The 14,548-nt window shown below is 40.1% G+C and overlaps 1 protein-coding gene across 8 annotated transcripts in view; it reads left to right on the forward strand.

The window, feature by feature from the left end:
- ANTXR1 (ANTXR cell adhesion molecule 1) overlaps positions 1–14,548 on the forward strand; it is a 219,166-nt gene that overhangs the window by 46,040 nt on the left and 158,578 nt on the right. For all 8 annotated transcript variants that reach the window (XR_006215786.1, XM_042981614.1, XM_007083391.3 and 5 more), the window contains exons 4-8: positions 6,824–6,905; positions 7,482–7,515; positions 8,734–8,813; positions 11,673–11,741; positions 13,517–13,597. Coding sequence is in view for 7 of the 8 variants with exons in the window: in XM_042981614.1 (XP_042837548.1) it covers positions 6,824–6,905; positions 7,482–7,515; positions 8,734–8,813; positions 11,673–11,741; positions 13,517–13,597 (346 nt within the window). In the remaining variant the exon portion in view is untranslated. The remainder of the gene's footprint in view (positions 1–6,823; positions 6,906–7,481; positions 7,516–8,733; positions 8,814–11,672; positions 11,742–13,516; positions 13,598–14,548) is intronic.

The raw sequence follows: 14,548 nt of genomic DNA on the forward strand, positions 1-14,548 counted from the left end.
CATAACAAATGTGATTGCTTCCAGCCCTCCCCCTTGCCAATTCCAGACTAACAAGTAAGGAAAGAGTTTGAAAACTACTTTTATGTAGAAATAAACATCTCGGGGTGGGGGGGTGGGGGGCAGAGGAATTTACATACACTGATGTTTGAGGGTCCCCAACCAAGAAGCCTGTTGAGAAAAGCTGGCCATCCACCAGTTGGCATGCCCCACCATGCACGCAAAGCTTTCAGCAAGTTTTTCTGTCTTGCTCATGTGCTATGAACAGACAGAACAACAGTAATCTCTGGATCACTCTACATTTGAAGAAAGTCTGCACCAAGAAAGACAGGGAAGTGGGGAAGCACGTACTATTTCAGGAAGTTGTGCTGTGAAGAGAAATGCAAACAAATTGGTCAATAGCTAAAAGGAGATGTGGGGTCACAGATGATTTTTTTTTTAAGATGAGAGATACTAGAGTATATTTATATGCTGGTAGTCAGCCTCTAGTTTTTTTCTTCCTGACTTGAAACAAATGTGTAGTCACAAATATTTAGAAAAAGCCTTCACAGTATTTCTGCTTCTGGTTAGGATGTAGAGTAATGTGAAGAACCTTCATTTCCATGGTCAACCAGAGAAGTCCTGATGAAATAAAATTCATATGTTTCTATGGGGCTAGCAGACACACAGGAAGCACTGATGAACAAGCCCTTTATAGCTGAGCAGAAATCTACAGAAGCTTCCATACTTGGTGATGGATGAGGTCTGGGTATAGGCAATTGGAAAAGTAGTTTAGCCATGGACAGAGACTTCTCAGAAATGAGGAAAAGTCAGCTGAACTGACATTGTTAATCAACAATGTGTGCCAGAGGGATGGATTATCTGAAGGAGCCCCAAATGAAAAAAAAAAAATCTGACAATTCTCCAGCTCACCTGCACCTCTGCATTTTTTCCAAGAAAGTAGCAGTGGAACTGCTTTTTTACTTTTTTGCTGAAAAGGAAAGAGAAATTGCATAATCCTATGGATCCTTGCAGTGCTTGAATTCTGGAGTTCTATCAGGGTTGAATCCAAAAGCCAAGCAAAAAAATAACTGAAGCTGTACCCAGCTCACTCCCAACTCAAATACTGAAAAGACCACAAAGGCAGGGCAGGGCAGAAGTCTGAGAATTAGGCTAATAACAGGGAACATACTCTAATTAAAGCTGTGACCCAACCCAAGCTCAACTTAACTCAAGTAGGAATCTAAATAATCAACTCTCCCAGCCCCCACCACCCTAGCTCACAAAGATAAAAGAGTCTGCAGTGAGTGAACAAAACAAATCAATGTTGTACCTAAGTTTCCACTGTTCTGTTTTTTTTTTTTTTTTTTTTATTCACAATGTTTGAAACACAAATTAAAAGATTATGAGGCATGGGAAAAGAGCAGGAAAATGTGACCCATAATCAAGAAAAAACACAGTAATGGAAGCAAACCACAGATGATTCAATGGTTGGAATTATCAGACAGGGATTTAAAGCAACTATTATAAACATGTTAAAGAATTTACAGGAAAAGGTGAATATAATGGAGACACAGGATATCAGAAAGAAAAAAAAAAAGAAAATTCTGAAGAACCAAGTGAAAACTATGGAATTGAAAAATACAACATCTGCAGAAAAGTGATTGATAAACTTAAAAACAGGTTAATAGAAATTATCGAAACTGAAAGAGACATGGAACACCTTGATGGCAGTCAGTTAAGTGTCTGACTCTTGATCTCAGCTCAGGTCATGATCTCACAGTGAGTTCAAGCCCCACATCAGGCTCTGTGCTGATGTTGTGAAGCCTATTTGGGATTCTGTCTCTCTTTCTCTCTGCCCCTCTCCCCCACTCGTGCTCTCTCTCTCTCTCAAAATAAATACACTTAAAAAAAATTTTTTAACTGAAAGAGACAGAAAAATGATCAAGAGGCAGAGTGGGGAGATGAACCAGCTCCTATGATTTGTGGGATAATATCAAGTGGTCTAATATATGTGTAATTGGAGTACTTTACATGGTATTCTGCACAAAGATTCAAAAATCTCAAAGAACCCCAAGCAGGACAAGTACAAAAAATAAAAACAAACAAATAAATAAATACCATCACCTAAGTCAAAATAGTTGAATTTCTGAAAACCAGAACAAAGAGATAATCTTACAACATAGGGAGAAGGGAAAAGATATATTACAAAGAGAGAAGCAACAATGAAAATCACTTACTTTTCATCAGAAAAAAAAAAGACATGCAACCCAGAAGACAACAAATTGATCTCTTTAAAAAGATGAAATGAAATAAAGACAACTTAGAATTCTATATCTAGTGAAAATAACCTTAAAATTACAGACAAAAATTAAGACATTAAAAGGAAAAAAAGCCTGAAAAAGTCATCACCAGCAAACCTGCACCAAAAAAAAAAAAAAAAAAAAAAAAAAAAAAAAAAAAAAAAGACTACTAAAGGAATTCTTCAGGCTAAAGGAAAATGATACCAGATGTAAACTAGATCTACAAAAAAAGGAAGGAGGAATAACAGAAATGATAAACATTTTCTTAGTTTCATAAAATGATGATTGTTTAAGATAGATATAATGACTGTATTTTTGAGCTTATTTCATATACAAAAGTAGAATATATGACAATAGTAGCATAAGGGGTGAGAGGTGATATATGGAAGAATATTAGAGGGTTCTTTAATTATATGAGAAGTGGCATAATATTAACTTATGGTAGCCTGTTATATAAAGTAAGGATGGAAATTGCAATCCATAGAGCATGCTACAGAGAAGATGTTACTACAGATCCTACAGATGTTAAAAGGTATTGAAGGAATATTATGACAACTTTATAGAAAGAAATCCAGCAATTATAAAGGAAATGAATAAATATCTGTATGGATTACTGTATATAAATTATAGCTCACTAAAAATATATATACAGAGACAGAAAGGGATCTTTGGTTCAGCATGCATCATGAAATTATTAATCATGTTGGCCTCTCCTTAGGTAAAAGTCCCAAAGAGGCTATGATTTATATACATTATAAACAAATGATTAGAGTTGACTGTAAAACATTATGACTCCAGAAGTAGCAAGAAAATGTCTTTAATTAATCTATGATCTCTTGTTCTGTTCACTCTGTTCTGCTCACTCAGCAACTGGAGGCATAAGTCCATCTGGAAATGTTGTAAAGGCAGCATTAGTGGTAATAAATAGCGATGTGTGCTTACAATATAAGTTGAGGCTCCGAAGCCAATAACTGCCGGACAGTTGAGAAAAGTCCAATTCCACAGAAGCTCTTTTACTAAGAGGCAAGAAGTCGACAATGCAGAACTGATGTTGGGTTATTTTGGGGTGGCAGTGGAGATTGTTTTATAGACTGAAAATGTGGTAGACATTGCATAAGCCCAAGGAGGATTTTGCAGTAGGAACATCACTAGGACACTTAGGAGAAAAGCTTGTTGAATGAAATTCTTCTTGACGTGCTTAAGTGTGTTGATCCTTTAATGTTTTCGTCGGAAAATAATATCTAAATGTCACATCACAACCAGAATCTCGGAAAGTAATCTTCATTAAGTATGGGAAAATTCACTGTTCCCAAGGCAACAGAAAGTACAGCAGACACTGTGACTGTTCCTCCCACCTCCTACCCCTACCAACCAGTGTGGTGACGGGTGCATGGTGCATGCTCAGCAAATAGTTGGGGAAATGAAAGAATGGATGCATGGATGCATCTAAGCTGGAACCATTCATTCGACAACAGATCATCTACTCTGTGCCCATCATTAAGTGTTGCAGGGATTGTACAAGAAACACAAGACATGTGGCCTGAAAACCCTTCACTTATATGTAGGAACACTGGCAGACATGAAACCGCTAAGGAAAACAGGAGACTCTTTAATAGCAGCCTCTCTGTAGGATTCCCTGCCTCTCTCATTTCCCAGGAAGATAACATTTCATTTGGTAATAACCAAATCCTCAGAGAGGTTCTTATCAACCCCTTTCAAAGATCTTTCTCCCAGTTTGCTTCCGTTTCTAAGAGAGCATTTAAAAAAATAGGCCCTTATTAATAGTTCTATTGTCCCACAATTAAAACCAACCCACCATTCCCATGAAACCGTCTGTTTTGTTTGCTTAGATGTTGTAGGTGCTTTTAGAGAAGACGAAGGGAGTAGGGAGGTGGGGGCCGTAAGTCATTTGATCTTCTAACGAGGAAGGGTATTTTATGGAGAGATTGTGATCACTGCCTGGGCCTCGTGAGCTCCTATCTTGCCAGGCACCAAGGGTCAAGGAGAAGGACATTTTCCAAAACAGCTTTCGCTTGTTCTGGTACCAAAAAAATGGAAAGCTCAAGAAAATACTTGTAAAGTAAAGGAAATAGGCTTAGAGAAAACACCCCGGTTCCCAGACTTTATTTGGCAAAGAAAAAATACAATGAAGCCAAGGAACCTTTTCCACACCCCCAGGATGCCTTTTTTAACCCTCTTTTTTTAAGCTTCAGCCTTAACGTAATATTCCAATTTTAGTGTTGCCAAAATGTCCCAAACTTCACAAAGATAAGACCACATTTGCTTTTCTTTTTCACATTTACTTTTAATTCCCAATCTTTCTCACCTAATTATCAGATTAGCCCCTCCTCCTTAGTGCTCCCAACTATTCTGAGGGGCTCCATGTGTCACCTCTGTGTGCTCGGGAACAAACCCCCATTTTCCTATCCCAACCTCACCTTCATATCCCAGTCTCACCCTCTTGCCACACTGCCATTGTCATTACCCTCACGAAACTGCTGACTGGCGGGGCAATACTGCTTCCTGCCGGGTGACTGATAATGCCACCCTCTTCCCACCCAATGGTGGCAGCAGTGAGGGACACGGCTTTCATCTTTATCTCCCCTTCTAATGCGCAGATATATGCCCTTTCCTATCACCAAATAACAGCGTTGAATTCGAGTCTAGAACTGGTAAGGGGAGGGTGGTAGCTAAACAAATCATGACATAATCAAATGTTATTGGTTATAAAATGCCCTAAGTGCTATGAAACGAAAATTGTTGGGTGCCATGAGAAAGCCTAATTGAGGGAGTAAATCTGAATAGGGGAAGTCAAATAAAGAAAGCTACTTTGAGCAACTGATATTTAGGTTGGGACTGAAGTCTGGGTAACAATTAGCCCAGTGAAGAGCTAGACAAATGGTATCTTCGGTCCACAGGCAGCAGTGATTGCAGGCGTCAAGGGCCTGTTGAAGAAAGTTGCTTGGGAAGACTTGGGTGGGGGCATGGGGCTCAAGTGAGGAGACTGGGGGCAAAGTCATACAGATAAGGCTGAACAGGGATGCAGAGAAGTCATCCCATATAGACCCTGGAAGCCATGGCAAGGATTTCAGATTTTATACCAAGTGTAATCAAGTGCTATTGAAGGATTTTGAGGAGGAGAGTGAATGGCATGTTTTGATCTGTATTTTAAGAATATTATGACAGCTATGTGGAGAATGAATGGAAGAAGGGCAAGAGGGCAGTCAAAAGATAGCAAGTGTCTTAATGGTCTAGGAAAGAGATGCTGATGGCTCAGACCATGGCATTGGCAGAAGAGATAGGGAAGTAGAGAAGTAGTCTAGAGTAGCACTGATGGACTTGATGACAGATTATGTAGGGGAGAGGAAGGAGAGAGGAGAGCGAAGGTGGACGATCCAGGAAGGCTTCTGGTTTCTGACTTGGGCAACTGGGCATGTGGTCTGATATCTGGGCACTGATAAGAAAAGTAGACAGGAGCACCTGGGTGGCTCAGCCAGTTAAGCATCCGACTCTTAATCTGAGCTCAGGTCATGATCTCATGGTGGTGAGATGGAGCCCCACCTTGGGCTCCCTGCTGACAACTTGGAGCCTGCCCCACTTGGGTTTCTCTCTCCCTCTGCCCCTCTCCCCTGCTCATGCTCTCTCTCTCCACAAAAAAAAAAAAAAAAAAAAAAAGGAAGGAGGGAGGGAGGGAAGAAGGAAGGAAGGAAGGAAGGAAGGAAGGAAGGAATAAATTACACTTTCTTGCCCTTTGGCAAGCAAGTGCCAAAGGCATGGTATGGAGCTATTTAAAAGACAGGAACATGGATATAGAATCTTAAATCCCAGAGAGAATGGTCCACAAAGATTCATTTTGGTCCCCAGACCATCCACATTTCCCACTACCAGTTGGACGTTTTCCCAGTGCCATAACCACTTCCCCTTTCTACCCTCCCCCACCACCTTGAGCAACCAGAGTAAGAAAACACAGGCACCAGCCCACAGAAAACACTCTTGGTTGTCCTGGAAAGCGTAGATTGCCTGGACTTTTATTTTCAAAGCTGACTACATGGTTTCCTTTGGCACATCCGTGCGGGTGGCAGAGTTTGCTCCGGACGCCCGCCACTCCCACCCGCGGTCCCTGTGGCAGCCTTGCCCTAAGCTCTTGGTGTTCCCCTCTTTCCAACTCACATGAGCCATTTGCATCTTGATATAAAGTTGCCTGAGTTGTCATGTGTCCCCTCAGGAGCAGTTGCATTTTAGGATTCATCTCCAATGTAGAATGAAAACTTTATCCTGTTAAGGACAGAAAACTCTTCTGAGCAGGTGGATATTCCTGCAAAAGGCTCCTTTCTCTCAATCCTTGAGATTTCACTTACCCCGCACTACGGCTGACCCTGAATGGATAACGTACTATAAAGACTTTTTCTCCGATAGGCTTTTGGGGGACCGTTGGGATAATATGGCAGTACCCACAGAGATAAGATAAAGGTTAATGCATCTGTCTATCCACAGGAAAGCATAAGAGGCTCTAAGAAGACTAACAGGGTGTCTTTGGATTTCAGGGAACAGATCCGTCAGGGCCTAGAAGAACTCCAGAAGGTCCTGCCAGGAGGAGACACTTACATGCATGAAGGATTTGAAAGGGTAATTTTAAAACCGTTTTCCACTCTAAATATAAAGTGTGACAGGGAAACATTAACATAAGGTTGGCTGATGAGATAAGACACATGTACCAGAACAACACCCAATGGCAAGAAGGTAAACAAATTTTTCCCGCAAGCTTGTACACTGTTAACCCTATCCAAAAGAAGTGAGTTTCCTTGATTCTTCCCTGATCCTGGTAAAGGACTTGTTAGCTAATGCTTGGCTGACACTTACGAATCATGCCACACACAAGTCCCCGGCATTCCCGGGGTAAACTTTTCTATATGGTGCATCAGTGGTTGAGACAGAATGTCAATGACTTCAGTCTTAAGGAAGACAGATCCAAGTCTGTGACAAGTAAGACATGGATCCACGTTCACAGGTATATGGGTTAAGTGTCAGGGTAACTTCAGATGAATGCCGTCGATTGATATTTGAGCGAAGCCTGGGTGCATCACATAAAGAATCAAGACCGAGCCAGCCTATATATCGAGCATCAGAGCCCGCTGCCCACTATGGCGCTCGGAATGGCAAACAGAGGCTGTGTGTCTAACGTCTCTTCCGTGTGTTTTTCAGGCCAGTGAGCAGATTTATTATGAAAACAGTCAAGGTGAGACAATAATATGAATTATCAAACTTCTTTTTCTGTGTTTGCTTCTGATAAAGTGTCTCAGTAATTTCATGTTACAACAGGTTTATGTGACATTGCCCATAACCCTACACAGATCATCACATAGAAGGAAATGTATAGCAAGGTGGCGCACACCAGGTCAAATTCTGTCTTGTTGATGCCAAAAAAAGTTATATAAAAATAATGAAAAAATTATGGGCCACAGTCTATAATGCCCATGAACAGCTTGCATGTTGAATTCATTAAACTAATAAATACTTGGAAAGGTTAGTAAAGTCTTGGATTCTTATGTCAAATTTAATTTTTTTTGTCCATTCCCAAGCTCCAAGCCTCTTCACTACTGTGATTGGCTATGATATTAAGATGAAGATACCAGTGTGATTTACATGAAAAAAAATGCATACGATGTACTTAACAGAGTATTTAACATATAGAAAAAATACTTGTTATAATTTTAGCTGTTATTACTATTACTGCAGTGTCCTTCATGGATAGTATTGCTTTATCTGAGGCAAATCTTTTGAAAGAGATCCAATATTACAGTGGGGACTTTTCTCCCAAGCCTGTAGAGGTATCTACTTCCTATTTCCCTCTCAACTACAACAAATAGAACAGACCCGGTATCGACACAAACACTTGTTAGTATAAACCAATCATCAGCAATGTTACTAGAAGTCTAAAAATCACTGAAAGAATTCTAGTAGGTTTTGCCAACTGCTATGATAACTTCCATTCAGCTTGTAAATCATGATGGCTATAACTCCTTGCCCACTTCTTCAAGGGGTGATGTATAAGGTCAACTACAGCATGTGAGAAAGACTCCTGAACAGCCCAGGTGGTAGAGTTTCCTCCCAGGCCTTGACCTCAGTCACATGTGCTGTTAATAGAAAATAATAGAAATTTGATTCACTGAAGCTACTCCCAGATATCAGTCCAGGGACCATTCCAGCAGGTTTGGCCATTTTTTGGGATAAGACTGAGAGATCCACAAACAAAACCTACTCCCCCAAGAGTCGTCCCCACACGAAGATGCATGCTTCTCCATGCTGAACTTGCTTCTAGTCCTGAAAAAAAAGTTGCTGGTTCTCACGATATTGACCTCAGGTGATTGAGCTTATAAGAGATCAACCCCAGGGCTGAGGGGGTTTCCCTGCGTGCGGCGGGATGGACTGAGTGGGTCTGTGTTGTGTTGAGCAGGATACAGGACGGCCAGCGTCATCATTGCTTTGACCGATGGGGAACTCCATGAAGACCTCTTTTTCTATTCAGAGAGGGAGGTAAGCAATGGCCTGGCCTGTATCTAACACAGACATGGAAACAAGGCTTCTTCCTCCTCAAATGGGCTGCAATCTTTCTACTCAGACAACATGATCGGTGTCTTTGTAAAATCCCTGGGTAAAAATAGTGTGTCATTTGTAAAAAAAAAATAATAATAATGATAATAGTAGTAATAATTCATTTTTAAAAAGTGAACCCTTGTATCTTACACATGATAGATATTTTTCCCCTTTCAAAATATTTGCCTATTACTCTGTGTTTGGAGGGATAAAAGTTGTCTACCATGACTTTATTGAAAGCATTATATTTATCCGGCAGTTTTGAAATACTATATATCACCTTTAAACAAAAACATTGGTACCATTTTCTCTCCATTTCTACTAAAAACAGGAGGAGGGAAAAGAAGTACTTGACATATGTAAGAGCCAGTCTTGTTAGAACATATTAATCATGGAGATTCTCACTCTGAGAAGTAAAGTCGAACATTAATTGGTACAAAGGACATTGTAATTGCTCCTGCGGTGTTTCTTCTTCCTTTTCTTTATGTTCTCAAAAAGTACTCTTCAAAGCAAGTGAAAGAAAAAAATACTGTTTAAAGCAAGTGAAAGATTCTACATGAAGCCTTCGGTTTGTATAAAGAGTTTCAGGAAACTCTTTTATATTTATGTATTTATTCAGGAATTGAAAAGTAATGCTTATATTTAGGAAATCCTTTCCTTTTTAGTCTTAGATTTGAACTACATGTATAATTGGCCCAAGAAGCTAGTTCACCATTACCGACAAGGTGACAAAGGTTCATTCGGACCAAGTTAGAAAGAAATACAATAAGGAAAAAGGCAGTGAGGAAGGACATGCTGGCCTCTGGGGGAGCAGTTAATTAGAGCATTACACTTACCTCAAGTTCTTGACCATTGTTTGATTTAAATTCAGCTCTCTTGGCAAATAAGTATACATTCATTCATTCGTTTGTTCGTTTATTCATTCATTCAGTGTTAACTGAGAGCTCAGCATGTGTTGGGCACTTTGCCTGATACTAGGGAAATAGGTGAAGTTGCTGCCCATTACTTACCATGTAATGATGTTTGGCTTTTGGAAGCCTCTTCTAGGAAAGGGCATGAGGAAATGCGGTAGGTAAACGCGTTCCTTCCCCCCTACCCATAACTAGTACAAAAGATCTTTCACAATGGGGAAACACACAAGTAAATGTGACAGACCCTGCCTGAGTATTTGGAAAGTAATATATTTCTATATTCTGAAGTTGAAACTAACTATACAATGGGAATGCAGAATGCTTATTTTGGGTGCTAAACAATCATCAAGATAAAGTGAAAACCCTAATAAGGAAGTAACTGAATATAAAATAAATGATGGATGTCAGAGGCTTAAAATAGGGTTTAGTAGAAAAGAATTTTAGGTATGGCGCATACAAATTTGGAAAAATATTTGGAGTGCCAGTGCCAAGAGAAGGAGGCTTTCTGAAAAAGAAAGATAAAGCCCAAGATATATAAAGAAATAAATCATCCCATTTTTGATAATCCTATATAAAATCCAACTAGAGGGGAAAAGTCACAGAAGTTATTACAGATAAGTCTGAAGCTAGACTGTGTCTAAACGTTTGTTTTATCCTTAAAGCAACAAGGCATATTTGGAACATGAAGGAAAAAAGATATATATATATATATCTGAATACCAAGTAGGTCTGAATACTTAAGTGAGGGATGGGAGAGGAGCACAATTCAAATCAGTATGCATACATTGAGCACCTACTACATGTTTACTACCAATGATTTATTAAGCACCTACTATGTATTCCAATGATTTCCAATTTTTATTTTCTATTCTGAAACATAGAAGAACCTGGAAATAAGATATCAGAGCCTTTACTAAAGCAAATATTAAAATCAAGCCAAAATATGGATGTTAATTCATTATGTTGTCCTCACAATACTTAATTGTAAATAAGGTCATGGGTTCACCTATTCAAATATAGACCGTAATTCCCATACCATTAAGCCAGTGTATTTTATGGGAACAAAAAAGGCCTTATTCACAAAGGGTGCTGACATTTATAAGTATCTGTGTTGTTCTAGGACTTGTATAGGGAGTTCTGCATATGTTATCTTGTTGAATCTTCAAACACTTTGCAGAGCAAAGCCAAACCTAGGTATATCGGGTTCCAAAGATCACATCCTTTCTATTAATACCATGCTGCTATTACAAAGGAAGAAAAATATGTCAATAAAAATTCTTCAGAGGAAAAGAATAATAATTTCCCCAGAATATTTTGTAAGACTTACCTTAGCCTACAGTCCCTTTTCCTACCCTCCCCCTCCCCCCCCCCCACCCCACCCCCAAGTCTTTCAAATCTTTTCATCAAGACTCTACTTCTATGGCTCTTTCCTAGTGCTTCCTGTTAGACTAATCACTCCCCTCATGTCCATCACACATTACATTAGGTTGTTATGTTTACTGGAGAATGAGCTCCCTGGGAACAGGGATTGCCCTCCCCACGATGGTATCTGGCACATGGGGAGTGCTTAATAAAAGCTGATCATTGGGGCACCTGGGTGGCTCAGTCAGTTGAGCGTCTGACTTCAGCTCAGGTCACAATCTCACAGTTCATGAGGTCAAGCCCCGCATTGGGCTTTGTGCTGACAGCACGGAGCCTGGAGCCTGCTTCAGGTACTCTGTCCCTCCTCCACTCGTGCTCTATCTCTCTGTCTCCAAAATAAGTAAACATTAAAAAAAGTTTTTTTTAAATAAATAAATAAATACCTGATCATGGAAGTTAGTCTGGTTAACCCAAAAGGAGTATGTTTGCCACTTCTCTTTCTAATGGCTTTTCTTCATTGACCCAGGCTAACAGATCCCGAGATCTTGGTGCAATTGTTTACTGTGTCGGTGTGAAGGATTTCAATGAAACACAGGTATGTGCATGGATTTCCTCAGGTTGGGGAGTATACTAAGCTTGTGAAGATAGAGAACATGTATTCGTGCAGAGGGTATATCAGCAGCATAAACACTCCTTAGATAGGTTATTTTTCCACAAATGTTGAGTAGGTGAGAATTATTGGATGTGTAAGGAACATGAAGCCACGCCAATGCACTTGGGGCCTTTGCACACAGACTATCCAGGCAGCATCTTCCTTGGTTGACTTTCTTGGTAGATATTAAATTGCCAAGGTGTCAAAACAGAGTTGAATACAATTAGAAAACTTGTTGGTTGGGTTTTTTTTTCATTTAATTTAATGAATCTAATTTTGTTTAAATGTCAAACATCTCTTTTCTCCCATTAGAAATTCAGTGCATTTTCAATACAAGAAAATAAACATATGGTTGGGTCTTGAACAATGCAGGGGTTGGGGTACCAACCTCATGGCAAGTCAAAAATCCATGGACAGCTTTTGACTCTCCCAAAACTGAACTACTAACAGCCTACTATTGACTGGAAATAATATATAAACAGTTGATTAGTGCATATTCTGTATGTTATATGCATTATATACTGTATTCTCATAACACAGAAGCTAGACAAAAGAAAATGTTGTTGAGAAAACCATAAGGAAAATGCATTTGTAGTATTGTGCTGTATCGATTTTTAAAAAATCACATGTTAAGTGGACCCACTCAGTTCAAACCCGTTGTTCAAGGGTCAGTTGTAATTGGCAAGTGGACAAAAAGTATGTACTAGTATATATATGCAAAATGTGAAATTTTGCTAACAACTTATAAATGTTCCTCGATGTAGTTCATCATTTCTTTTTGCTTTAATGACATGGAAGAATGCTTATAAGTTATTAGATCAATAAAATAGGGTTACAAAATAGTGGGAACAGTATGAGTACACTTTTAAAATAAATGTGTACCTTTGGGTAGGGGAAGTATGAAAGACTACATAGTGTATCAAATTAACAGTAATAGAAAAATGATGGATGGATGTTAGATAGATAGATGACAGATAGATAGGTAGGTAGGTAGGTAGATAGATAGATAGGTAGGTAGGTAGGTAGGTAGGTAGATAGAAACTTTTTTCCTTTATAACACTCCTGGGTTTTCTGAAACTTCCCATTGATTATGTGTTACTTTTGCAATCAGTGAAAGTCCTGGAACTGACTATGACTTAGCAGTGACAGAACTATAGAGATTTGGAGTAGAAAAGTCCACAGATCAGATTTTCCTTTCTCCTGTCCTCTGCTCCATAAAGCAGGAGAGCCAAACCAACTGCAAGGGTCCTTTCCTCAATGAGCAATTTGGGCAAAAGGTAAGGGTCTCCATTCATTGACCTCACCCAACACCAAAGCTTGAATTTATTTTTAAAGTTGCTCTGAAAGGAAATTTGAGTCTATTTGATTCAAGCACAGTTGCCAACAGAAATTTGAGTGAATGGGAGAAAAATGAGCCAATGGCCTGTCCCCAAATCCATAAATACATCAACCCAGGCCAAATGTTCATCTAGCTGAGCAATCTTACCTCTTGTCCCAAGGAGAAAAGTATTAAAACAAATGTAAAAGCTGGAGCCAATCCTCTAGTCCTGCTCCAGAGAGGCTGCTGGTAATCTCATTATTACTAAGGGCTTTTCAGTGAGGCCCAAGGCCTCAAGTTCCTCTGGGTTCTAAAAGTAGATGGAGCCCCCTAGACTAAATTCTCTGTGGCCAAGCCTGACATATCTCCACGTGTGTTTGTACGTTTGCTGTGTTCTCAGCTGGCCCGGATTGCGGACAGTAAGGACCATGTGTTTCCTGTAAATGACGGCTTTCAGGCTCTGCAAGGCATCATCCACTCGGTGAGTAGAGCACTTCCTCTAAAACTGGACATTGGGCACATTCTGACCCTTGATCCACTGAAAATTCCCCAATCTCCTCCCTGGTGTTCTCTGCTTGAGACAGCACTCCTCTGAACATCTTTGTTATCTGTTATGTCTCACTTCTCCCTCCTGCCTTTCACGCATGTCTCTCTTCTCATTTTCCTATGCCAATTCTACCCTACAAGGTAAATTAAAAATTGAAGGAAACTGTGCTGTGGCAAGTCAAACTTCAGGTGCCTCCAGTTCTCATACTAGAAACATTGGTTGATGGTGTGCACTTGACCTCAGCTTTCCCAACCATGACTGAATGCAAATTGCCTTCAGAGCATTTGCAGGCTCAATCTATATCTTTTGATCACTGGAGGTAGTTTTGACCAGTGGTTCTTTACCTTGGCTGCCTACTGAGGTCATCTGAAGCAGGATTTTTAAGATCTTCTCAGGTGATGTTCCTGGAACCACAGCTTTAGACCTATCGTCCCCACGTACGAGGGCTTCATTGTTCTCCAGGTTTCACAGTCACCATTCCTTCTTTCCACCCCAACCTAGGTTGGATGGAACAATCCCTCACACACAAAAGTGGTTTTTTAGCACCCCTTTCCTGTCAGTGAACTAGACACTGGCTTCCATGGTCTCTCTTTCCTACTGCCATATGTAAGCCAGGCCCTTGGTTCAGCTGGACTATTGAATGATGCTGGTCTTGAAAGCCACAGCCAGAAGGCCTGTTTGTGTGCTGGACCTGTAATGAAGTCTAGAAGCACTGTTTCCTCCACTTTTAGGTTTTGTGATTGGGCAGACGGCCAGCAGTTTCTCTAGTGGAAGCCCACCAGACTCTAGACTCAGGGTCCAGAATGCAAATTCAGAGCTCAGAGGATCACTATCTCCTTCAGATGTCAAGGGGATCTTAATCCAGAGGTTACTAGACAGTACCAG

This window comes from Panthera tigris, chromosome A3, assembly GCF_018350195.1.
Source record: "Panthera tigris isolate Pti1 chromosome A3, P.tigris_Pti1_mat1.1, whole genome shotgun sequence".
In the NCBI taxonomy this organism is placed as follows: Eukaryota; Metazoa; Chordata; class Mammalia; order Carnivora; family Felidae; genus Panthera; species Panthera tigris.